This window comes from Carlito syrichta, unplaced genomic scaffold (genome assembly GCF_000164805.1).
Source record: "Carlito syrichta isolate Samal-C Ts95f unplaced genomic scaffold, Tarsius_syrichta-2.0.1 Scaffold143465, whole genome shotgun sequence".
Taxonomy (NCBI): Eukaryota; Metazoa; Chordata; class Mammalia; order Primates; family Tarsiidae; genus Carlito; species Carlito syrichta.
In genome coordinates, this window is record NW_007087561.1 from 24,606 (window position 1) to 51,743 (window position 27,138).

The window sequence follows — 27,138 nt, forward strand, 5'->3', positions numbered from 1 at the left end:
GAAAAGTCTTCCAGAAAGTGTGAAGACAGATTCCCAGTCCAAATATAAGCAACTCAATAGTCACTCTCCTATTATCCCAAGGAAGCTCAACGGTGACTCTATTTCAATCCAAACCTTGCTCCCTTGACTTCCACCCCAACTTCTAGGAATATTCATTTTATTTAAGTTCTATTTACTGAGCACCTAATGTGCCAGGGATACAATGCGGAGAAAAAGTATTATTAAGCACCTTTCACATGTGAGAAATGTTGAAATGTTCACATTAACACAATGTTGAAAAAAACAGACATTGTAGAATTTATAGTGCAAAGGAGTAAAGAAACAAACAAGCCTACAAATAATTATAATCACTCTCTATAATAAGTGCCATAAAGGAACTGTTATGGAATAAATGTTTGTTCACCCCCACACAAAATTCCTATGTTGCAATCCTAACCCCAATGTGATGGTATATGGAAGTGAGACTTCTGGGAGATAATTAGGGTCATGAGGGTAGAGCCCTCATGAGTGGGATTAGAGCCCTTATAAAAAGGAACTGAGGGAGCTCTAACCTTCCTCTCACCACACGAAGACAACATTTCACAACCCAAAAGAGGGCCCTTGCCAGAATTCCGTCATGCTGGCTGGCACCCTCATCTCAGATCTCCAGCCTCCAGAATTGCAAGAAATACATTTCTGATGCTTATAAGCCATTCAGTCTATGGCAATTCATTACAGTTGCCTGGACTAAGGAATCATGAGAGGACAGAACAAAGAGACCCAATTTGCTGGGGCAAATGGGCTGGCGGGGAAGGGCAGGATGGCATCCAGTCAAGCTTACTGGGAAAGAAAAGAAAGACTTGATGATGGAGAAAAAAGTGAGAGCATGAGCAAAGGCCATAAAATAGGAAGGACCACGGCTCATTCAAAAATGGAGACATTCAGTTCTGAAGCCGAGAAGGCAGGGCCTTTTCATAGAAAAAAGGATCAGTAAACAAATAACTTGCCTAGTCAATTTAGCTATCAGGAGCTTGCTTACGAATCATCTTCTACCCATTATCTGGGTAAAGAGATCCACATAACATGACATATGCTGCACCGTGAGTTTCCATGTCGCCTCCCCAGGACTATGAGCGCCTGAAGCAGTGAGTTTTCCTCACGAACCTTGTACTATGTCACAGGGCACTAGAGTAGGCACTATGTAAGATTTTGAAAAGTTGGACGGGCCGGGCTCGGTGGCTCAGCCTGTAATCCCAGCACTTTGGGAGGCCGAGGTGAATGAATTGCCTGAGCCCGCGGGTTCGAGACCCACCTGGGCAACTTGACGAGACCTCATCTCTGCAATAAATCAAAAATTAGCTGGGTGTGGTAGTGCGCGTCTGTTGTTCCAGCTACTTGGAAGGCTGAGGCGGAAGGATCGCCGGAGCCCAGCAGGTGGAGGCTGCGGTAGCCGGGAGCGGCCACTGCACTCCAGTCTGGGTGACAGAGTGAGACTCCGACTCAAAAAAAAAAAAAAAAAAGAAAAGTTGGATGAATGAATGAATGAATGCATAAGCCAGTCAGGGAAAAACAGAACTCCTTATTAACAAGCATCTACTTCTTGGATATACTTGTGCCACTGTCACAAGAGCAGCATTTGACAGCCATGCCAGGCAACCAATAGGAAAAAAATAAACTTTTACGGCCAGCCTATATATATTCTTTCCAGATGTGAGCGCACCAGTAAAAAAAAGATCACATGAAAATGTGTGCAGGTCATTGTAACTCATTATCACTGCTAGAACAATGTCCTGACCCAGTACATTAATGGGCCAGAAATACCATTCCCATATACAACAGCAATTTGTTTTTATAATTATGAGATCAAAGGATGTAACCGTGTATCTTCAAGATACAACTAGTTTTCAGAACTAGTTATTTCAAGCATTAAGCAACATTAACTAATGCTTTCTTCAGTCACTCATCTACTCTTAAAATAATGATTACAGCCGGGCTCAGTGGCTCAGCTTGTAATCCCAGCGCTTTGGGAGGCTGAGGTGAGCAGACTGCCTGAGCCTGTGGGTTCGAGACCCACACGGCCAACTTGGCGAGACCTCATCTCTACAATAAAATAAAAAATTAGCCAGGCATGGTAGCGCACACCTGTAGTTCCAGCTACTTGGAAGGCTGAGGCGGAAGGATTGCCGGAGCCCAGCAGGTCGATGCTGTGGTGAGCAGGAGCGTGCCACTGCACTCCAGCCTGGGCAACAGAGTGAGACTCTGACTCAAAAATAATAAAATAATAATGATTATATATTCTACAAATTACATCGAAAAATATCTCTTTTACTATGATGCAATGAAATTTACATTGAGGAATAATACATATATACAGATAAACATATTTCAATATGTAGAAGATAAGTCTAGAGAGGAAAAATAAAACTACCCAAGAATCACTGGCTTTAATAGTACTTACAAAGGAAATGGAATAGGATTATAGCTATTTCCTGGAAGCAAATTTGCAAAGATGGCTTTCATGGTTGACTTTTCCTTCACCTGGCTGTCTGTGGATCCCAGCAAATGTCCATCAAACACATCTAAAATGAAAAATAGTCTATATGTTAATATTCATGGAGAATAAAAAGTATAAAGTGTTAACTTTATCTTTTTCCTTCTTTGGAATACGGACATATCATACTGAAATACTCAATTATGGCTTAAAATGTCTCATCTAGGAAAAAGATTCCTATGGGTTGAAACAGGAAGCAACAGTGAAGCATACACAGTGACAATTCCAAGGGACACTTTTTTTTTTTAAAACATTTTAGCATCTCTGAAATTGAAATCACCCCACAATTAAACATCGCAGGTGCCAGGAAGGAGCCATGACGAAATTACTGCCTGCATGAACTTAGCATGCATGAACTTAGTCCCAGCTGCTCACGTTATCATTTCAACTCATTTATGTGCTCTGTGGCTAGTACACTTAAGTTTAATAACAATTTTAAAGTTAATTTCATAGTTTATACTATAATTAAGTTGCTTAAACAGAAAGCAAGGAAAGAGAGGAGCAGGGCATAAGTTTGCTATGATGAAGCATGTATTTATTGATGGAAAAATGGTTGCAATTCTTTTTTTCTTACAATAAAGCAATAACCATGTGCTTTATGAAACTTAAGAAAGATCCCCAGGAGGTAGATGAAGCTAAATGACATTTTGTTACTGAGACATTTCCATGGCAAGTAATTCAACTAAATATTATAGGAAGAATATTAAATACTGTAAGAAGCCATATGATAAAAAGCTGTATCTAAAAAGCACTTTCTATAAGTACAAAATGGAGGAATTCTAAGGGATAAGAAAGCATTATGTTAAAGACTTAGCTGCAGCTTTCTTCCCTGGAGACACCCACACACCAAACATACATCTTTCGGTCCCAGCTTAAATGAAGTATAGCAAAAGTGCCTAAAACTGTACCTTCAGAGCTGCTGGCTGTATCTAAGTCGGGAGGCCCTCCCACCGGCTGCTCGGACACGACTTCAGGAGGAGTAGGCAACTGGAGATGGGTAGAACTGGTGGAGCTCTGGCTGGACAGGGTTGTTAAGAAGCGGTCCTCTGAAGAAAAACACAATCTTAAATGAGTCCTTTACAAACATTAAGCCCATTCCTACCTAAAATTAATGTTTTGAAAATGCCAGTTCATATTTTTTCTCCTCAAACATAAAATGTTTGCTTTTAAAAAATAATCCAGGTCACGTAGCTCATGCCATAGACGTGGACACACAAAGGTTACATATGATTCGCGCACAATTAAATCCTGATGGTCACACTACAATTGTCAGCCGAGTCTTACTCCTATCCACCACTCTTTTCGCTACCCCACAATGCCTACCTAAATTTTAGTTTATTCACTTTAATAGAGAAGGAAATTAGAACACTGTGAAAAAAACGACATGCTTATTCTGAGAGAGAAAAAACCCATGAAATCATAATAGAAAAATATCACAAATTATGAGGCAAGCTATTGTTCTGTAAAGATAGAATATGTAAATTTCCCCCATTTCTGCAATGATACCAAGTTATAAATGAAATACTGTAGAAGATATCTTAAGTCCAGAAAAGATTTTAGTGACATTAAAAATATAAATTATTGGCAACCCCCTTGGGTCCCCTCCCACTGTGGGAGCTTTACTGTCCTCTCAATAAATCCTCAATAAATATATACACATATACACACACACATACATAAAACTTTATAAGATTTTTTTGCAGCGAAACCTGGGGGTTGACTCTGACTCTGGAATAAGCAAAAGAAAAATTCAATTTCCTTTTTTCTGTTTCTTCTTCCCCTTAATAGCAGCTCTCTTTATAAGTCATGTATTTCTATAACCTAATTTATCTTCTTGCAATATATTCTGATAATCTCAAATTGACTATAATGGAAGGAAAAAAACTTATGCATAGTTGATAGTATCATGGAAAAATGTTCAAAACTAGTTAAAAACTACTATGCACTAAAAAATTTCTTTAATTCCAATAGCAAGTGATCACTAGATTCAAGGACCAACCTTTGTCCCCATTCTGAAGTCCTGGAGAAATATTCCGTGGCGATGCATCCATTGCACCTATCTGTGGAGAAGCAGATACTTTGTTTTTAAGCAAAATATGAAAATCACATTAAAAATCTTTTCAACCCAGTGAATCCTAAACTTTTGGGTTTCAGACTTTATACTCTTAAAAATTACTAAGGACTCCTTAATTTAAAATAGCTTTTGTTTACCTTATTATAAACTTTCACATCAAAATTAAAACTAAGAAATTTTAAAATATGCACTTATTCATTAAAAATAATAAATCCATTAAATAAGTAACATATTTATATAGGTAACATATTTACTAAATAAAAACATATCTATTTTGCAAAATGAAAAAAAAAGGTGAAAGAGTGGCAAAACGTTTTACATTTTGACAACTATCTTAAATGTCTAGGTGTATAGAACATAGCTAGATTCCTATCTGGCTTCTTCGCAGAATCAGCTGAGATATGCTGCTAGAGTTGAACTGCTTAATATAAAGATAATCAGGCTTCAGACAGATATGCAGTTGAAAAAGAAAACCTGCAAAGCTCCTGACAGGGTTTTGGCCCCCTCAGAGGAAACCTTGAACAACGCTTCGAGAAGAGAGAACAGTCTTTTTTTTTTTTAAAGTATAGACAGAATCTTGCTATGTTGTCCAGGCTGGTCTTGAACTCCTGGGCTCAAGCAGTTCTCCTGCCTCAGCCTCCCCAAGAGCTGGGATTACAGACGTGAGCCACTGCACCCGGACGAGAACAGCATTCTAAATAGAAGCTTACTTACTAGCATTAGCAGCATCTAGAATACTTAGGATTATCCATTAAATCTAGCAATTTTGTATTATTGACTGACCTTCTCAAGTCCTTGTGAAGATAATAATCTACAGATAAAAGATGTATTTAGAATGACTCTAAGACCCATGCACACTCTCATTTCAAAGTCATTCCTTAGGTCTTTGAGAAAAGGGTACTATACCAGTAAGACCTCCCTGATAACCTGCATAAGATAACCGACCACCACCACCTACTCTCTCAGCACTCTCTATCTCTGTTGTTTTTGTCTCCATGGACTTTTCATATTTGTTTTTCAAATGTTTACTGGATCATGTATTTTTTGTTATTCTCCTCCGCATTAGGCAATGTTCCATGGGGACAGCACCTACGGACCCCTAGAACAGTGCCCAGTGTATCACAAGTCCTAGGGAACTGTTTAGCAAATGAACACAGCAGGTCCCCCCCGAGGCAGCATTGCCTTCCATGGTTTTAGTCGCCCATGGTCAGCCACGGCCCAAATTCCAGAAATAAACTATTCATAAGTTGCAACCGCAGTCTGTTCTGGGCAGCATAATGAAACCCAGCACCATCCTCCTCTGTCCTACCCAGGATGTGAATCATCCCTTTTTCTAACATGTCCACGCCATGCACACTAACTACCCACCAGTCACTTAGCAGTCAGCCACCTTGGTTACTGGGTCGACTGTCGCAGTGTGGCAGTGCTGTGTTCGAGTCACCCTTGGTTGACTTGATAATGGCCCCAAAGCACAAGAGTAGTGATGCTGGCTTATCATTATAACTGTTCTCTTTTATTGCTATTGTTGATAACCTCATCCTGTAGCTAATTTTTTTTTTTTTCTTTGAGTTGGAGTCTCACTTGATTGCCCAGGCTGGAGTGCAGTGGCATGCTCACAGCCGCTGCAGACTCAACCTGCTGAGCTCAGGCGATCCTTCTGCCCCAGCCTTCCAAGCAGCTGGAACTACAGGCATATGTCATCATGTCAAGCTAGTTTTTGTGATTTATTGTAGAGACGAGGTCTTACTGAGTTGCCCAGGCTGGTCTCGAACCCCCGGGCTCAGGCAATCCTCTTGCCTCAGCCTCCCCAAGTGCTGAGATAACAGGCTGAGCCACCATGCCTGGCCCTGTAGCTAGTTTATGTAAGACTCTATCATAGGTACATATGTATAGGAAAAAACATCGTATGCATAGGGTTCAGGCACCCAACGGGGGCCACAGAACATATTCCCCATGGAGAAGGGGGGGATCACTGTAACCATAAAGGCAGTGCCACAGAATTTCAAATCAGCTTTCAGCCTTTCCAAAGTATGAGCACCTACTGAATGATTTTATATTTTTAGTCCTGTGCCTACATGCTACAATGCAAAAGTCTCAAAACATCCCCTTGGCAGCTTCTCCTACAGGCGATGGAAAGGCCACCAGAAACCTGTGCTAGTCCCCACAGCCCTGGATTTGCTAGCTGGCAAACACCAACACAGAGATCGTTTTCAGTGACCTTGTTCTTACTCTCACCTGAACTTTAAGGAAGAGTGATTCCTATACAGCTGCTTATGAGACAAAGGGAAGAATTTGCTATATATTACTAAGCAACAAAAATACCTCAAGTACTTGGATCCACCATTTCATGAAAATATTCCTCTACAAATACACACCAAACCAAAAGAAGACACTTCCTCAAAAGCCCTTGTGAAATCTAAACAGGAAGTCTTTATAATAAACTGAAATATGGTTAGTGTTGCAAGCAGAATTCTAAAATGGCTCCAAGATTTCCAGTCTCTTGTGTATACACACTTTTCCCAATTACTCAATCAACTACAGACAGTCCCCGACCTATCATGGCTTGACTCAGCAATTTTGTTTACTTTACAATGGTGTGAGAGCACTATGCATCCAGCATGCACCTCAACTTATGATCGGGCTACATCCAGCTAATCTCATCAAAAAGAGAAAATGTCATGAGTCAAAAATGCACTTTTGGATGCTTTCAACTTAGGATGGGTTTACTGGGACATAACCCCATTGTAAGGTGAGGAGCATCTGTACTAACTGAGGAACTGCTGTAATTTTTCACGTATTAGTAAGTCCCAATCAATCTACCTCAAATGAGGAGATTATCCAGATGGGCCTGACATTATCCCACGAGTCCTTAAATCTGCATCCACAGACTGGAGACAGAAAGTAGGTGATTTGAAGCACAAGAAGGATGTGATGCATTGCAACAGGCTCTGAAGATAGAGGGATGCAGGGCAAAGAACAGCAGCAGCTCTGGAAGTGGAGAGTGGTCTCCAAGGGACAGCCAGCAGGAAACAGGGATGTCACACCTACAACCACTAGAAACTGAATTCTGCTAACAGCTTGGATGAGTGGGAGACCTTGAGCCTCACTGAAGACAAAAGTACTGGCCAAAATGTCAGCTAGGTGAGATACTGAGCACAGAATTCAGTCATGTCAGACCTCTGATCTACAGAAACTATGACAGAAAAATGTGTATCGGCCAGGCTCAGTGGCTCAGCCTGTAATCCCAGCACTTTGGGAGGCCAAGGCGAGTGAATTGCCTGAGCCCGTGGGTTCAAGACCCACCTGGGCAACTTGACGAGACCTCCGTCTCTACAATAAATCAAAAATTAGCCGGGCGTGGTAGCACGCGCCTATAATTCTGGCTACTTGGAAAGTTGAGGCAGAAGGATCGCTAGAGCCCAGCAGGTCAAGGCTGCAGTGGCTGGTAGCTTGCCACTGCACTCCAGTCTGGGCAATAGAATGAGACTCTAACTCAAAAAGAAAAAAAAGGAATAATGTGTTTGGGGGTCCTAAGTTTGGAGTAATCTGTGACCAAGCAAGAGAAAGCTAATACAGCCAGAAAAGGCTAGTTAAATCAACGTGTAGAGCTTACCCAGTTGAGGAAACCTTAAGACACACATCTCATGTAAACACAGATTAAAAAAAGAAAACACCCCGCAATGCACAGCATAAAGCAGATGAGGACCCTGTTATACCCTCAGTGCACCTACCGTTTTTCCTTTACAGCACTTGCAGTCACCACGATGCTACCCTTGGTGATGCCAGGAAACAGTAATTTTTATAGACATTTCCAATAAATGAATTATAACAGATCACTTTATTTCAGGCTAGGATATAAAAATGATCCAGGTCATATTTCCTTAAAACCTTCAACTTCATGACAGAAAACCCTGTTTGATATTATTAATAACATATGTATTAAATTATCCCTTCTAAGGTTTCTAAATGAAACGAACTACATCTCTTTTTTTTTTTTTTTTTTTTTGAGTGGAAATGTCACCCAAGCTGGAGTCCAGTCGTGCACTCACAGCCACCCCAGCATCAACCTGCTGGGCTCCGGCAATCCTTACGCCTCAGCTTTCCAAGTAGCTGGAACTACAGGTGCGTATTACCACACCCAGATAAAAAACTGCATTTCTATCAATGGAGGACCAGAGACAAGATTAAATTTCATACCTTGCTGTCTTCCCCTTGTCTCAGTCTTCCAGGACTTGGAGGAACTGAAGGCCGCTTTCTACCCTTTTCCTGTTGGAAAAGGTCCTGCAACCTACAGCCAAACACACACACACACACAAATATGTTTTGTCTCTAGCACCTTCAGTTATGCTCACAAATTTTTTTACAACTTCGAAATCAAAATAATTACATTTTTCTATTTGTATTTCAATAGATTTTAATGTTGTATATAAATCAGTTTGCATAAATGTTGTATATAAATAACTTAAGTTTTTGTCATACCTAATGACTTAACAGAGCATTTGCTGATATATAGTTATAAAAGAATAGCAAGTTACAATAAAAAAAAATATTTAAAGAAAGATGTAAGATAAACATATGAACATATTTGACATTCCTGGGCCCAAAACCAATAACCACACAAGGCATACTAAGTTAGTTAAATACAATTCAGCAGTACACACATCTGAAACAGTATGGTTTCAAATTATATTACCAACATCATTGAAGGCTGTTCTCATTTTTGGGTTTTATTTGAGTCGAGGTCTTACTACATCACCCAGGCTAGAGTGCAATGGCACGATCACAGTTCACCACAGCCTTGACTTCCTGGGCTCAAGGCGAACCCTCCACCTCAACCTCCTGAGTAGCTGGAACTATAGGCACATGCCACCACACCTGGATTTTTATTTTTTGTAGAGACAAGGTCTCACTGTGTGGGCTAGGCTGGTCTCCAACTCTTAGACTCAAGCCATCCTCCTGCTTCAGCCTTCCAAAGTGCTGGGATTATAGGTGTAAGCTACCACAACCGGCCTATCTTTACAAACTATCCCAAGATTAGCGTGCGCATGCACGTGTGTGTGTGTGTGTGTGTGTGTGTGTGTGTGTGTGTGTATTTTTTTGAGTCAGAGTCTCACTCTGTCGCCCAGGCTGGAGTGTAGTGGCACACTCACGACCACTACAGCCTTGACCTGCTGGGCTCAGGTGATCCTTCTACCTCAGCCTTCCAAGTAACTGGAACTACAGGCTTGTGCTACCACACCCAGCTTATTTTTTAAAATTTATTGTTGAGAAGAGGTCTCAACAAATTGCTCAGGCTGGTCTCAAACCCCTGAGCTTAGGCAATCCTCTCACCTCAGCCTCCCAAAGTGCTGGGATTACAGGCTTGAGCCACTGTGCCTGGCCTTAGTACATATATTTCAAAGGGTGAAGGAAAAGGAGGGTGGCAGAAAACAAAAGCGTCTGTTACTTGAGAGTAAAATAAAGCATCCACAATTAATACTTTATATTTAAAAATATCATAGCAGAGCAAATGTGGCAATAATATTAGAGAAAACCAGACTGCAAAATCGCACCTGTTATTCCAAGCTTGTAGCACTTCACAGAGACTTTGTTTCTTGGCAATGAGTGACTCAAAGACCGACTGCAGCTGTTGAGGGTTATCTAGAGAGGAAGATATGAGTCGGGCTTGCATCTTCTCAATCCAGTTCCTAAACTCGCCCTCCTCCATCTACAGGGAACAGGAACAACTTTAGTCAGCTGAGACGCATCTAGTAAGTCAATAATTAACTTTTGACTGTTCTATCAAAGACATAAATGACCTCTTTTTGTGCAAAGATATCTTCCATTTTTTCCTCTCTTGTTTTGCTGAATGTATCAGTTTTCAAAGATGCAAGTCTTTCATCAACAGCAAGATATACCTGTGTAACTCTAACAGAGAGAACATTAAACACTTAGAAAGGTTTATTCAAATTTTGTATCTCACATAAGTAAAAAAAAGTTGCACAGAAAACTAAAACTAAATGGTTTATCAAATTAAGAATCACATATAATTTTTCAGAGCAAATAAGATCTTAAAGGATATACTTCAAAATTTTAAGTTGTTTAGTTGTGTCTGAGATTTTGACTTTTAAAAATACTTTTCTGTATTGTATTTTTCTTTTTTGACACCAAAAAGTTAACATACAATTAGAAAAAAAATTACATTTTCTAAGAAAGTTAAATGAATAAACCTGATACTTTAAAATAGTTGTAGATTACAGATAGCACTAAACAAAAAAAGATAATTAAAGGAGCTAGACTTACTTTTGAAAGAAGTCCTTCAGATCCTGAAGAAGGGACACTTTTAATGGGGCTTGACGCTTGATGAAAATTTTGGGGAGTGGAACACATACTTCAAGAAGCCGAATGGGGGAATAACTGAAAGAAGAAAAAACAAGTAACAGTAGAAAAATGAAAAGCAAGTTCATATCTTGAATCAAGCTGTATTGTGATGTCAACTAAGTCCTATGAGTACTAAGATAAAATCGTTTCTATAAAATGGCTTTTTATTTTTTAAATTTATTTTTTATCTTAAAAATGTGGGGTACAATTCAGGGTTAGGAATGCAAATGCTCATTATGCAGGTACCCTTGTTGATGAGGCGTGCCCCTAAAATGGTTTTTTTAAAACAACGATATTGAAGATAATTTTCAACCACTACAAATATCTCCCCATTTTTGAGAGACTGTTTTGTTGTTTTCACTGCACTGTGGTACCATCATTTATCCCTTGACATTATCCTCTTGTTTTAAAAACAAAAATGACTTTGATATTAAAACGTCCCTGTGAATGAGGAAAAGAGTTCCTTTCTACAATTAAACGTAGGTATTCATTACCTTCCCAACTCCCAATGATTCTTCACAAGTCTTTACTTCCTTTCCACCTGAATATTTATTTTGACTAGTAAATGCTATTATGTCCCTGACCTGGGCTCTGGATGCATGGTTAAAAGCTCCAGCTTGAGAAAAAAAGTTCTAACTAGCAAATATTTCCTGAGGGTATATTATGCAGCAAGGGCCAAAATTCCTATCCTCATAATTCAGAAATAACAAGATTTAGGCAACAAGCAAAACAAATAATATTTAAAACATGTATCAGATGGTAAGTACTAGGAGAAAAATACAGCAAGAAAGAGAAGCAGGGAGTGCTGTGGTGGGAGGGGTTCTGGGCAGGTGAAATTTGAAGAAAGATCTGTAGGAAGCAAGGAAACAGTTAGCAGCTACCTGGGAAGGAGGACATCTACAGAACAAACAGTTTGGAGAGTTAAAAAGGAGCTGGGGGCCCCCAGGCAAAACCACCTGACACAGCTGAAGCCCAGCCAGGAGGCCAGCAGGGCTGCACTAGCGTGAGACGGGGGAGCAGAAGGAGGCCAGGACAGAGAGGTCCGGGCAGCCAGAGCAGGCAGGCGCTTGTAGGCCAGTAAATGGACCGTGGCTTTCACTGGGGGTGAAACAGATGCCCTTGGAGTACCTAGTGCAGAGGAGTGACCCGAGCTGGCGGTCTCTCGACGGGACCGCTCACGCTGTGCTGAGAAAAGGCTGCAGGGACAAGGCCTAAGGGAGCCTGGCAGAGAGCCGCAGCCACCTGGGGGAGACGGCAGAGACTGAGTCCAAGGCCGCAAGACTCTGAATACACTCTGACGGCAGAACCCCCCGGCTTTCTCAAAGTACTGAATACCCCATGGAACCGTAGCTCTCTCACTGATGGTTATTATCCCTATGCTAGCTAATGTCCTAGCAAGCATTCGGACAGACTTGCAGATGCCACAGCCAGGTTAGGGGCGAGGCCAGGAGCAGAAACTGACCAGGGCGCAATTCATGACTCCATCACCTGCTAGCTCTGCCAACGAGCTTCCACAAGCTCTGTGAGTGAGGACAGTCGTAATAACTATCTCATAGGTGAGGAGTAAATAAAAGAACACTGAAAGCTCTTAGCAGCCTGGCCCTTTGCATTTGCAAGAGTGGAGATACGGGATGCCACAAATTAATTCAATCGGGTTGTAGTAGCGAAAATGTTACAAAATCTTCAAGGAATTATGTGATCATATCCAAGGTTCCTTGGATTTCTTACCTGAAAGATGCTACCATCTGGTTATAGGAGAAATACTGGTGATAATCATGATGGATTGAGTGACCACAAGGCTCAGCATTGGCTCTGCGAGTATACTGGTGCCCATAAAACCTAAGTTCAAGGTATTTTGCAAATGACATAGACCAGGACTCATTGGAAAGAGCGACAACTGGTGTTACCTGGAATTCAGCAAAAATGGTTTCCCTAATCACATATGAAGAATCTCTTTTTTAAAAAGGCAAATATTTTCTTTTGTAACACAAACCTAATACATTCTGACTGCAGTGAGCTGGGAGAAGAACAAAAAGATCAAAGGCGGGTGTAGCCAGGGGGAGGGACAGCAGCCTCACCAGTAATCTCACCCCCAACACCAATACACTAGCATACACTTTCTACATATGAGTACATATGTGCACAGCCTGCATATCTGCAAATGAAAGCTCTTTCCTGTAATTAGTTTCCTAATCCTGTAATTACAAGCACACCAAGTAAAACACATGCCTTTCCTAAAGAATGTACATAAAAGCCAGTAGAGATCACGTTCAGCACCATCTCATCTATATCTCTTAAGATACAAATGATATATGCTAAAATTTATTATGTAAATATCCTAACATACTGTGGTTATTCTTTACAGATCTTTCTTCTCTTAGAAAACAGAAGTCATTTCTTATTTTTTCATTTCTAAGAGACTAGCACAGTACCTGGCACAAACGTAGTACTAAATAAGTGTTTGCTGAATGAATAAACAGACATAAATGAGACCTATCGAGATACGATCTCAAAATATTTTACTGGATAAGGCACTTGTATTTTGTTTAAAGACTGCTACGTTCCCGAGATCGTCAAAAAACAAATTATTTGATTGAACATACAGTACCGGAAGGTAAAACAACTGAGAGTCCAATGACAAAGAATGAATCCAAAAGAGTACAGACCAGTCTCCTCCCAAAAAAGAATTAGACAAATCAAGAAATAAGTGACATTAAATACTAGAGTAGCAGGGTCTATTTACCTGTTTGCAGACTCTGCACCAGGAATAGGTGAGAATTGTATGTTGATATCCAGGTACTGGAGAATCCAGCTCCTTCAGGATGATCTGCACACAGCCTTGGCCATGAACAAAGCGCCGGATGTGATGCACCATGGGGGTGTCACAGAACATGCTGGGACACTGATAAGAAGGCCTTGACAAGCAAAAGAGTTCTTCTCACATTAAGCATACCCAGAGAAGTCATCTATAACGAGTGCTGGCTAACGAAAAGCACTGTCAAGACGGCTGCACCTTTGCTAGTGAGCCGATGACTGGAGGACAAGAGGCTGTACGCCCCCGTGCCACCAGCCTGCAACCGAACCCCCTTCTTCAAGCCACAGCGAGGCGGCAGCTTCTGTTGGTGAAGCACCTTCTATTCGCCAGTCTTAACACATTTTGTTTTACCCACTAAAATCCTGACACTTCTGAGGACTGTTACTTGCTACAGAGGGGGCTGGAAAAGATGACATGTGCTGCCATGTAAGTGGCGAGCAACTGAGCTTGAGTGATTCCAACACTTTCCCTACCTCTCATTTGCATCATTGGAAAAACACACATCCTAAAAATATCTTAGAAATGGCAGAGTAATTAGATGGGCAAAGATAGGAGGAATGTACTGGATAAGACATCCCAGTTTAAATATAAAGTAGATTACTTCTTTGTATGGTATACTCTGGTGTGTGCTGGCAAAGTGGGGACCACACAACTGTACTTAGCATTCAACTCATGTTTATATTTTAGGTTGAAATTCTGGATGTCAAAAATGTGTAATGGAACAAAAGGAGGATGTTTGCTCTTACCTGAAACAGTATCTCTCTAAGAATATTCCTAATGTAAGATCATTCTTTCCATAAAATTCCATTGTTACAATCCTAAAAGAAGAGATCACCTCTTAGAAACATAAGAATTACCATTCGCCAAAGACATTTCACAAGACCACACACGCTGATTACCTGTTGAATGCAAAGTACTGACAACGAAGTCAAGTAGCTAATATTCTTTGTGATCACCGGCTTTACCTCATCCAGTAAAACAGGCTTAGACTAGCCACCACAGCATCTTTCTCACTCTCAATCCATCAGTATCTTATACAACTATTTACTGAGCGGGCACAAACCGTAACACTGAGTAACACTGATGTGCCTTAGGAAGCGGCAAAAGTTTCCTGTACGAACATGTTCCTTGTCAACACACAACAGAACTCCTGCGCCCTGCTCTCATGTCCACGCCTTTCCTGAGCATGGGAGATAGCAGCTCATTCCTGCTAGTGTGCCATTCCTGACTCCCTCATAAACATCCACAATTAAGAGAGTTTGGCTACATACCTGTGGAAACTCACATGTTGTTCAAGCCTTGACCTAAGAAGTCCATAAACTCTCAGGGAAAATTCCTGTGGACTACCCCAGCCCCAAGTCTGCCTGTTGAAGCTATACTATTTCTCAAAGAATCCTTGATCTCACTGTTGGAAATAAATGTTTTGGATATCCAAAATTTAAACATGAAACACATTTTGTCATAGAAATAGTGCTCCGAAAAGAAGCAATTACGTACCACAGTACTTTTTCTTTTTTTGAGCCGGGTGGAGTGGCTCACACCTATAATCCCAGCACTTTGAGAGGCCAAGGCGAGAGAATTGCCTGAGTCCAGGGACTCAAGACCAGCCTGGGCAACTTGGTGAGATCTTGTCTCTACAATAAGTCAAACAATTAGCCAGGCATGATGGCGCGCACTTGTAGTTGCAGCTGCTTGGAAGGCTGAGGCGGAAGGATTGCCTGAACCCAGCAAGTCGAGGCCGTGGTGGCCATGAGCATGCCACTGCACTCCAGCCTGCGTGACAGAGTGAGACTGTGACCTCAAAAAAAAAATGTTTTTGTTGTTTTTTATTTTGAGACAGGGTTTCACTGTTGCCCAGGCTGACATGGAGTGGAACAATCACAGATCGCCACAACCTCAAACTCCTGGGTTCAAGCAATCCTCCCACCTCAGCATCCCAAGAAGCCGGGACTGTAGGCACATGCCACCATGGCCAGCTAATTTTTCTAATTTTTGTAGAAAAGTTTTTCTATTTTCTTGTAGAGATGGAGGTCTTGCTTTGTTTTCAGGATTATAGGTGTAAGCCACCGTGCCCAGCCTACAGTACTTTTCTAAACTAAAGGTAAATTGTGTAATGTAAGGCTATGTACATTTTATGTAAAGTTTTTACGACTATCATTTGAAAAAAATAATTTAAAACACTATAAAATGTGTTCCTACTTCTATCAATCTACTTAGAATTAACTTTCTTTTTTCTTTTTTTTTTTTTTTGGAGTTGAAGTCTCACTCTGTCGCCCAGACTGGAGTGCAGTGGCTGCTCCCGGCCACTGTAGCCTCGACCTGCTGGGCTCCAGTGATCCTTCCTCCTCAGCCTCCCAAGCAGCCGGAATTACAGGCATGCGCCACCACGCCCAGCTGATTTTTTGATTTACTGTAGAGATGAGGTCTCGCTGCCCAGGCGGGTCTCGAACCCGCGGGCTCAGGCAATCCACTCACCTCAGCCTCCCAAAGGCACGGGATTACAGGAGAATTAACTTTCAAACTAAAACATATTAATAAGACAAAAGGCTGATTGCTTTTATAAAAATGAAGCCTGAAAAAAAACCTGCCTAAATTGTACATATTTTAATCAAAATGCTTATAAACTAGCTTTTGTGTGTTAACTTTTGCTCTTTCAAGTACAGGCTGATCATCTTTAACCTAAAAATCCAAAATCTGAAATGCTCCAGAATCCGACACTTTTTGAGCATCAACATGACACTACAAGTGGCAAATCCACACCTGATACCTGTGTTTTCTGATGGCTCAGTGTATAAAGACTGTTTCATACACAAAATTGTTAAAAATATCACATGAAATTACCTCCAGGACACAGGTATGAGGTGTCTGTGAAACAAAAGGGAATTTCATGTTTAGACTTGCGCCCCCTCCCCAAGACATTTCATTTTACATATGCAAATATTCCAAAATCTGAAAAAATCCAAAATCAGAAACAGTTCCGGTCCCAAGGATTTCAGATAAGGGATACTCAACCTGTACACATTGTTCTTCCCTCCCTCATATCTTTTTCTCTCTTATTTGAGGTACTCTTGTTTACTCACACCCATGAAAAAAACGTGTCATTTCCTATTTCTCCTTCACAAGCTTAAAAGTTCGATCGGCTCCTACCCATTCCTACGTGACCAGCAGCCGGCCATGTACCTAAAAGCAGATCCGACTTTGTGACTGCTGGAGTTCTGTTCTAAGCATAACAACGCAGGGAAAAAGAAACCTACCAAGGACTGACGCAGGCGCTGGGCGCGTTGCTGGACTGGGCGGAGGAGCTGCTGAAGAGCACACACAGTCGCTGGTGGAGAGCTGGGCGCAGACAGTCCACCTGCAAGAGAGGGGCAGAGGGTGGCTGAAGCCAGGACACGGTCCGCTCCACCTGGGCCGCCTCGGCCTTTACTGCAGGGCCGTGGAGAAAACTTACAACGACAGGAAACGAAATATAAGGGAAAGGGGCAGCTGGTTGCGAGGGAAGGCAATGTAAAAAGTTTAAGTCAAACTTAAAAATGCAAAAAGATGTCTGGATAGCTTAATTGCTTAACTTAAATTCTCTTTATTTTTATAAAACTACATTAAGTGCTGGGTTCGGTGGCTCAGCATGTAATCCCGTGCCTTTGGGAGGCTGAGGTAGGTGGACTGCCTGAGCCCGCGGGTTCGAGACCCGTCTGGGCAACTTGGCGAGACCTCATCTCTACAATACATCAAAAATCAGCCGGGCATGGTAGTGCGCGCCTGTAGTTCCAGTTACTTGAAAGGCTGAGGCGGAAGGATCGCCAGAACCCAGCAGGTCGAGGCTGCCGTGGCCGGGAGCAGCCACTGCACTCCAGTCTGGGTGACAGAGCGAGATTCCAACTCAAAAAAAAAAAACTACATTAAGTTATTATGGAAGAAATAGTTAATTAAATATATTCCTTTTCAACAGTCTGAACTGATGGATGGATATAATAACAACCTGAGATACTAGAAACCTAAATTCCAAAGTATGTATTTATCTGTGCTTAATGCCTGTTTTTGATCATTACAAAGGCGATCACTGCTCTCTGTTGAAATTCAAGCATCACAGAGGTGCATGAAAAGTTCATGAGAGACACAAAGCCTCTTATCTTCTGATTCCACCTCACCTCCCACGCTAAACAGTTTGTATGGTTAAGAAATATCCGGTTGGGTGTGGTGGCTCAAGCCTGTAATCCCAGCACTTTGGGAGGCCAAGGCGAGAGGACTGCCTGAGAGGTTCGAGACCATCCTGGCAACTTGGTGAGACCTCATCTCTGCAATATATAAAAAAATTAGCCAGGCGTGGTAGTATGTGTCTGTAGTTCCGGCTACTTAGAAGGTTGAGGCGGAAGGATCACTTGAGCCCAGCAAGTTGATGCTGGGGTGGCCATGAGGGCGCCACTGCACTCAGCCTGGGTGACAGAGTGAGACTATGACTCAAAGAAAAAAAAAGAAATATCTGTGTATGCACAGATACACACGCCCCTCCCTACATAAATACACATGGGGTATTTTTTTTTATAAATATAGGATGATGCCACACAGCTCACTTTTTCACACTTAAAAACATATTACTGGCTTTATCCAGGTCATTAAATAAGATCCCACTCATGTTTTTTTGTTTTTTGTTTTTTTTTTGAGTTGGAGTCTCACTCTGTCGCCCAGACTGGAGTGCAGGGGCCACTCCTGGCCACCACAGCCTCGACCTGCTGGGCTTCGGCAATCCTTCCGCCTCAGCCTTCCAAGTAGCCGGAATTACAGGCATGCACTACCACGCCCAGCTGATTTTTTTGATTTATTGTAGAGATGAGGTCTCGCTGCCCAGGCGGGTCTCGAATCCGCGGGCTCAGGCAATCCACTCACCTCAGCCTCCCAAAGGTGCGGGATTACAGGCTGAGCCACCGAGCCCGGCTCCACTCATGTTTTTTATGCAATCAATTAGAAACTGCTTCAATGAACACATTTTTACATATATTCTTAAAAAATGGAAGCATCCTTATATAAACAAGCTTAATTATTTCTGCAGGAATAGATTATAAAAAGGAGTCCTGGTCAAAGGTATATATATATATGTATGTGTAAACTAACAGTCATTTTCCCAATCATTTTAGGTGCATTTATGCAAATGCATATAACATAAATTTGTATAAATTTGTATAAAACTTATGAAAGATGTTCTTCCATACCCTCATTAACCATGGTCTTTTATCAGTTTCCTTTTTGCCAATCACACAAAGAATTATTTTTTACCACTATTATTTAGCACTTCCTTAACAACCAGTGAAATTTAACATCTTCTTGTTTTATTAAATGGTTGCATTTCCTCATCTAAAGATGGATTTGTTAATTAGTCTTATTACTATCCATCAACAAACCGTCCGTAACTTTCCCTCAAGTTCTGTCTAAAAAGAAAAGATAAAGGCCACTGTCATAGTTACATAACAAGGTAAAGTGCTTTATGTTAAAAATAAAGTTAACATAAAAATCCACATTCACTTCCTTCCTACAATAAGCATCCATCTCTCACTCTCCCCTGTCACTATCAAAAGGATCAAGAACACATCGTACCATGTTCAAGTCATGCTGACAGAAACGTTCAGCAGCCCCCACGATCCCTTTCCCCAGGGATCTCCTGAGTTTACTACTAAGAGCTCATCTGAAAACCCCAAAACTCACTTTCATTACTTGATAAATCTGCTTACACCATATTAAAGTAACATACAAGCCAGCAGACTTGAGAGAGGAAAAAAAGTAGCACAGAAGAAGAGAGATTAAACAGATCTGCACGCAATTTGTCAGGTCAATGGTTTTCCTGCCACAGCAGTTCCTCAACACATTCCAGAGGCACAGGAGGGAGCGTCTGAAGGCAGCCTGGCTCACCTTGGTTGACCACACCGCATCCCCTGGAGCCAGCCCTCTCTCTTCATCCCCTTCAGTTTTGCTTCCCGATTTGCCACCTGAAGTACCTGACTCATCCCTTGAACGGGCAAAAGGGTCTGAATTTTTTTGCTGAATTCTCCCTCCTCTGGCTCGAAAATCAGCCAGCATTCTACCCAAGCTGCGACTTTCACCCAGATGCTCGGCAATTCTAGTGCTCACTAGCTCATGCGAGGGTAAGAGCTGGACAGCCTTGGCCTGAATACTTCCATTCACGCCCTGAAGTCCAGACAGATCCCTGAGCAACTGCTTCTTCCTCCTGTTCTCCATGTCTTTGAACTCTTTGTTGAGGAGGGGAGACCAGTAAACCTGCTCAGCAAAATAATCTCGCGCAGAGCACCTCATGCCCTTTTCGGTTAAGAGGAAGGGTTCCCGAAATGTGATGACCGGGGAAATACAGAGGATCACATCTTTCAGTTCCTGTTTAAAGGCCAGAGCGTAAGACTGTCGCTTATCTTCCGAGGAGGCAGCTTCCTCAGCGACATACAGCCCCGTGTCGTCCTGCAGGGGGTCTCGAAAGGCTCTCGTCTGGCCCCTGGGATCCTGCCGCTCGTCCATCTGCCGCCAAGTCTCAGGCTGCTCCCTGCCGGCAGCATCCTGCGGGTCATCCGCGCCAGGCGGCAACAACGATTCCGGTACCGACGGAAAGAAGCCGCAGGGCAGAGCAGCCGGGCACGCCGCCGGGGCATGACCTGGAGGCTTCGCCGACACCACAGCCTGGGGAACACTCTTACTTTCCTGCTCGCCCTTCTCAAAGAGAATCCTTGATTCCAGCCAACTGCTCTCGTCAGGAAGCAGAGCCTTGGGAGGAACATCAGGGTCCCAGGGGAGGGAGCCTCCGGGGCACTGCTCTTGCGCCCCCTCCTCCAGTCCCCGATCCTCAGTCCGAGAGTGGAACGAGGCGCTGGGCATCAACGTGGGAGGCATGGCAAACTCATCCATGAGGAAGGCTATTTCCAGCTGAGAATGGTAAGCTACACAGATCATAAATACGAGGATCTCCTTGACTCGAGCTAGCTCATAATCAGAGCCCCCTCTGAGCTTGATTGTACAGCCGAGGTGCTGGGGACAGCCTTCAAAAAACATCAGCGTTTTGCTTTGTTCTACAAATAAGCAAACAAAAAGTTAGGAAGGTCTGTGTGGCAGTCCAGGATCCAGACAGACTTAATTCATTACATTAACATGTAAAAAGAAGAACCCTCATGTGCATAAGACCACAGTGGCCTATCCTCACTTAACCACGTCTAATACACATTTCCTCCTAAGTCAGCATTGTAGTACTGATGAGTTAACTCATTTTCTGTTTCCCAGTTTCAGGTAAATCTATGCTAAAGATCACTCACCATTAGGCAACTGAAATATCTGCATATAAAATTTGTGACAAGTGCCCAGGTGTGGCTTCGTAAGCAGTTGGTCCATCGACATTACCAAATCACCTTGGGTCATCCGACTGACTCGCTCTAAAACTTGCTACAACACAGAAAAACATTATATAACAAAATCAGAGAGGAATAAACATCGTACTAAATGTTATCTACAATAGGAAAATTTAAAAATAATTCTCACAATAAACTTCCTTATTTTTAATAATTACATAACAATTTAAAAAATTCTGGGTATGTATATACTTGGTTGCTTCGTAATCAATATGTGCCTACTGAAACAAGCCACACTCATATTAATAACGTTATCAAAATGCATTTGAGCATCATGCATTAGCACAAGCTATTGTGGAAAAACCATAAAAACTTCCTAGAATTGAGGGTAAACTTCTCATAGGAGAGAATATTTCTGCTTGCACACGTCCCCAACCAACATGAAGGTTCAACAAACACCTACTGATTAACTAATGCCCCGTTTCACCTTTCGTCTTGTAGACACCTATAAAAATGTTACATAACCCATTACACTTTCTTCCAGTCTAGTGTCCTCCAGTCTTAAACAATGAAACAGCTGCCACGCCTTCTTACTGCCCTCAGTCTGCATGGTTCAGCAAATAAATTCTTGTATACTTACCATATGTGCATCTAAATTCAAAAGTTGTGCTTTTTTTTATGACATAAAAATAAAAAATAAGAACACTCACTGATTTTACATTAATGACCAAAGTAATGCCATGTTCCAATAGCATGTCCTGGGCAATCCGAGACACTGTTTTTTCAACTAGAACCAATGTGGGTCGAACATCAACAATTCGCTGGACATAATTCTTCAAGAATTCCCTTTCCTAAGTAAGGTAAACCAGAAATATTATACCTGATACAATTCAAGATCTGGACATATTAAAATACTGTAACAGCTTGACAATATCAACCTTAGCCTAAATTTTTTTCTTCCACAAATAAATTATGTAAGCAAATTAATTCAAACACAACAAGAATCTCATTCATCGTTCCCCAACTATTGATTATGCTGACAAGAATTTCAGGAGAAATTCCATTCTCTAATTTTACTCTAAGGGATTTTCAATTCTTAATAAACTATAATTTAAAAGCCAAGAATCTAATTAGTTAGCTCTCAGAGGTTCAAAAAAAAATAAGACCAACAAAAAAACCTAACCTCACAATCTCCCTAATGAAAGCAATTTCTGCCTGTAATCTCAGAACTTTGGGAGGCTGAGGCGAGTGGATTGCTTCAGCTCACGGGTTCGAGACCAGCCCAGGCAACTTGGCAAGACCTCGTCTCCACAATAAAAAAAAGGAAATAGCCAGGTGTGGTAGTGTGTGCCTATGGTTCCAGCTCCTTGGAAGGTTGAGGCGGAAGGATCGCTGGAGCCCAGTAGGTCGACACTGGGGTGATCGTGAGCATGCCACTGCCCTCCAGCCTGGGTGACAGTGAGACTCCAACCCCCCCCCAAAAAAAAAAAGTTAGAGAGAGAAAGCAATTTCCAAGTGTTTTTTAAATTAAAACCTTTTTTTAGGGACAAGGTCTTACTCTGGCACAATTATAGTTCACTTGAAATTCTGGACTCAAGCGATCTCTTGAAATTCTGGACTCAAGCGATCTCTTGCTTCAGCTTCCCAGGTGTATACCACCACACTCGGCCATTTTTTTTTTTTTTGGTAGAGAGAAGGGTCTCACTATGTTGCCCAGGCTTGTCTGGAGCTCCTGGTCTCAATGCTCCCACCTCAGCCTCCCAAAGCACTGGGACTACAAGTATGAGCCACTGTGCCTGGCCCCAAACAGATTTAATATGATAATGAATTTCCTTTTCTACATTCTGAAACAAACCAGAGTATCTTCTTCCGGGTACCTGAATAAATAACTAACAGGTGCCATTTCAGCTACTTCCCAATTCCAGTCTCTCATGGGATCATATCACATGTACCTAGGACAGCTGTAGTTAAAGGTCTAAAGAATAATGCTCACCATAACTTTATCACAAGTTCTTAATTTCAAAGACAATGAACATGCAAAACAAAGCAGGAGAGTTAAAACAATGCAATTCATTAACTGCTTCATATCCTTTCTGACTCCAGGAGGGAGACAACTGAAGGTGAGCATGTTTGTCACTCCTGCTCCAAGTGTCCAAAGTGTTTTCTAAGCCAAGATTGTATTTAAGTTCCCTGCCACCAGCACTGCACGAGACTCTTCACTGCAATGAATCCGCCCTGCCATAGGGTACATTTCTTCTTGTCTTTCTGTTTTATTGACAGATATTGTACATTTTCAAATTCTCCCATGAACAAAATGAAAGTTTTCCCTAAAATGTTAGTTTCCTACTCTACTTACTGAGTTGTAGTTTAACAGCATTTACGGTAATTTTATTTGTGCAGCTCTAATGAAGTATACTTAAAATAAGTTCATTTTCTTTTTTAAGTTTCTGCCTCTGGTACAGGAACGGCAAATACCTTTCCTCTCAGTCCAACTCCAATCAGCTAAAATGACTGTTGGCGAAACCCCATGTTAAAAAGGAGGCGTGGCCCAAGCTCAGAGAGGAGAGGATGAGGGAGGAGGCCACAGCACCAAGGTAGCAGAGGCCGACCAGGGAGGCAGCAGGCCTGGCTGGTACAGGCAGCACAAGGCCACAGGCTCGCTGCCTCCTTCCCTTTGTTTCTCATCCTCCATTTTCTGACTATCTACCTTTCAGCTTCTTCTCTGATGTGTTATTCCACACTGGGTGGACAAAACAAAAGAGAAAAAGAAAACTCAAATAAGCTGATATATTCTATCAATTCAAACTAAAATGCTGAACAGAGCAGGAGCTAAAGCTATAAAAAAAAACCAATGCTTAAAAGAACGAATGAGGCTGGGCTCGGTGGCTCAGCCTGTAATCCCAGCACTTTGGCAGGCCGAAGTGAGTGGATGGCCTGAGCCCGCGGGTTCAAGACCCACCTTGGCAACTCGGCGAGACCTCATCTCTACCATAAATCAAAATCAGCCGGGTGTGGTAGCGCACGCCTGTAGTTCCAGCTACTTGGAAGGCTGGGACAGAAGGATCCCCAGGTCGAGGCTGCGGTGGCTGTGAGCGTGCCACTGCACTCCAGTCTGGGCGAAAGAGTGAGATACCAACTCAAAAAGAAAAAAAAAAAAGTACTAACGAACAAGATGCTTTTTGTTACATGAGTCATTAAACCATGCTTAAGTACCTATCTGCCTAACATGGAAAGACTTTACAGTCTGTTAGCCTGATTGTAAAAATAGAGTAATAATGAAGTGGATAAATTTAAGAACGAATTTTTATATAAATAAACACCTGTGGATTTCAATTCTAAGATACAATTTGATACATTTTAAGGTCTCTATAACCAGGATACATCTTAAAATCAAGGCAGCTGTGATCTAAACTTGTGGAAGTCTTCTACTGACATCTGTGGGCTCCAGATGTCAGTAGAAGACTTCTGGAGCCCAAAGTATTTTAGATTTCATGAAATATTTCCCTTTATTCCTTTTAAGTTATCTACTGAAAAGTCATAGTAAATCAGAGACAGAAAGGCTCATATAAACCTAGTCAAAATCTCTTACTTTTATTGATAGCAATAAAAGACAAAACAGCCCCAGGTAACAGAGTTGTTAAGTAAAACAGCAAAGTTTCATAAAGCACTGTGACTTTTACCATAACTCAGTTCTTCTTGCTGGTATCTATGAATTCAGCACAAAAGCGATTACTCCTACCACTCTTGGAAAAATGTGATAAGCATTTCAATGTTTTCCAAAATGCTTCTAGAACTGGAAATGAGTGTTTCCACTACAATATAATATACACATTACTAAAAACCTTCCATTTTTTGAATGACCACAAACTAAAATTAACAGCATTTATGGGAGAAAGAGAGTTGGAGCAGAAAACTTAGGCAACTTCACACCCACAAAAATAATAATTGTTACCCCAAGAGGAAGGTAAGACAGCCCAAGCAGAGAACTCAGCATTGCAGGAGGCTGCCCCAAAGGAAATTTAAAATGCACAAAAACAGCTACACTAGTACAACTGAAAACAGAGCTCTGAGCAGTAGCACTACCACCAGCCACTGAGGACTGGGGGTGCGCCTCTCTAGGGAGAGGGCCATGCAAGCAGAAGCTCACTTTTAATTTCTTAAACTAGAGCTGAGAGGTCTCCTGCCTATGTAGGGCTGTGCCGAGACTATTTTCCTTCCTAACTGAGGGCTATGAACCCACTGCAGCTACTCTGGGTCCCTTGCTTAGGAGGAACACTCAGAAACTCACACAACTCCCCCCTGACGTTATTCTCATTTGCCAACTACATATAAGCTGATTGGTGTTCTAGAACTGTGTTTTATTAGAACAGACTGAATTACAAACCAGAATTTCCATTAGGGATCTGATAAATTGGAGAAATGTTCACAGCAAATCAATGGCCTAAGCGGGGAGGAGAAACCAATATTTTTTTTTTCACTCTTTCTTCCCTATATTCCCAAAGTGTTTCCTTTAACATTTTGAAACATTATTTGAAGTAATGAGTGATAGAGGTTTTAGTAAGCTAATTCTCAAGTGTAACACATAAAAGTATCCTTTACAAAATTTTTTTTTTTTGAGTCAGAGTCTCATTCCAAGTCGCCCACACTGGAGTGCAGGGGCACGCTCACGGTCACCACAGCCTCGACCTACTGGGCTCAGGTGATCCTTCAGCCTCAGCCTTCCAAGTAGCTGAAACTATAGGCATGCGCCACCACGTCTGGCTAATTTTTTGATTTATTGTAGAGATGAGGTCTCACCAAGTTACCCAGGCTGATCTCGAACCCGTGAGCTCCAACAATCCTATCACCTCAGCCTCCTAAAGTGCTGGGATTACAGGTGTGAGCCACCGTGCCCGGTCTTTTTTTTTTGAGTCAGGGTCTCACTGTCATCCAGGCTATAGTGCAGTGGCAAGATCATGGCTCACTGCCACTTTAACTGCCTGAGCTGTCAGGCAATCCTCCCACCTCAGCCCCCCAAGTAGCTGGGATTACAGGTGTGCACCACCACACTCAGCTAATTTTTTTTATTTGGGGGGGGAGTCAAGGTCTCACTATGTTGCCCAGGCTGGTCTCCAACTCCTGGGCTCAAGCAGTCCTAGCCCTCGGCCTCCCAAAGAGTTGGGATCACAGGCTTGAGCCACTGCGCCCGGTCCACAAAACCTTTTAAAAATGCAACAAGAGCCATCAGATTTGTTTAGTGGATTTGATCACCTGGAAGGAGTCAAAGTCACCAAAAGCTTAGACGCAGCACGACACATAAACGTCCCTCTCCATTTTCGCTTCCAGTGACAAGCTCTTACCTGGAGCACAATAGGATCAATGCAAGCAAACTTCGTTTCTTCTCGGTAGAGATACTCGATGGAACACTTCAGCAGAAGAACTTTGGGGTTTTTGATGTAGGAATTCATCTACAAACAATGAAGAGGTGGTCAAAGCTTTTAAAGGCTTCCACCTTAGAGACCTTTAACTGCAGCTTCAAATTCCTTCTAGCTTAATGTATCTCATATTAGTATTAATCAGTATACTCTCATTTAGTTCTTGTGTGGTATTCTCTTGCGTTTTTGCAGTGCAAATAATTTGGTCAGAGCAATGCAAAATTATGCAGAAGCTGGCTCTGTTTCCTTAGCACTAGCCCTTTATAATCTTAACTTTTTAAAAATTCTAACGTTGTAAGAAGAGATATCATGCCCTCGTGTGTACTGGGGCAGGGGTGGGATATTTAAAGACAGGCTACTTCACAAACTCTAAGAAATCGGCAACTTAGAAAGTCTATTTTAAGTCTTTCTAAAATTCAAGAGGGGTAGAAGAGGGAGAAAAGAATTAAAATGCTTACTGAACATATTTCTAATAGAATAAATCTCCAAAGAATCGTAAGTTGGAAAACTGAATTGGCAACATGAAGTTTAAAAAGAAAACCTTACAGCACCTCCAGGAACAAAAATTCAAGCAATAAATCTTTAACCATGTAACTAAAGCCTCAGGCAGA

The 27,138-nt window shown here is 41.8% G+C and overlaps 1 protein-coding gene across 1 annotated transcript in view; it reads right to left on the reverse strand.

Moving 5' to 3' along the window:
• PIKFYVE (phosphoinositide kinase, FYVE-type zinc finger containing) overlaps positions 1–27,138 on the reverse strand; it is a 96,405-nt gene that overhangs the window by 15,472 nt on the left and 53,795 nt on the right. The window contains exons 17-31 of the mRNA XM_021708687.1: positions 26,453–26,560; positions 21,824–21,964; positions 21,081–21,207; positions 19,681–20,840; positions 17,034–17,134; positions 14,526–14,597; positions 13,708–13,879; positions 12,693–12,871; positions 10,887–11,000; positions 10,403–10,511; positions 10,157–10,311; positions 8,802–8,892; positions 4,530–4,590; positions 3,439–3,576; positions 2,438–2,558 (exon numbers count right to left, since the gene is read on the reverse strand). Coding sequence (XP_021564362.1) covers positions 2,438–2,558; positions 3,439–3,576; positions 4,530–4,590; positions 8,802–8,892; positions 10,157–10,311; positions 10,403–10,511; positions 10,887–11,000; positions 12,693–12,871; positions 13,708–13,879; positions 14,526–14,597; positions 17,034–17,134; positions 19,681–20,840; positions 21,081–21,207; positions 21,824–21,964; positions 26,453–26,560 — 2,849 coding nt within the window. The remainder of the gene's footprint in view (positions 1–2,437; positions 2,559–3,438; positions 3,577–4,529; positions 4,591–8,801; positions 8,893–10,156; positions 10,312–10,402; positions 10,512–10,886; positions 11,001–12,692; positions 12,872–13,707; positions 13,880–14,525; positions 14,598–17,033; positions 17,135–19,680; positions 20,841–21,080; positions 21,208–21,823; positions 21,965–26,452; positions 26,561–27,138) is intronic.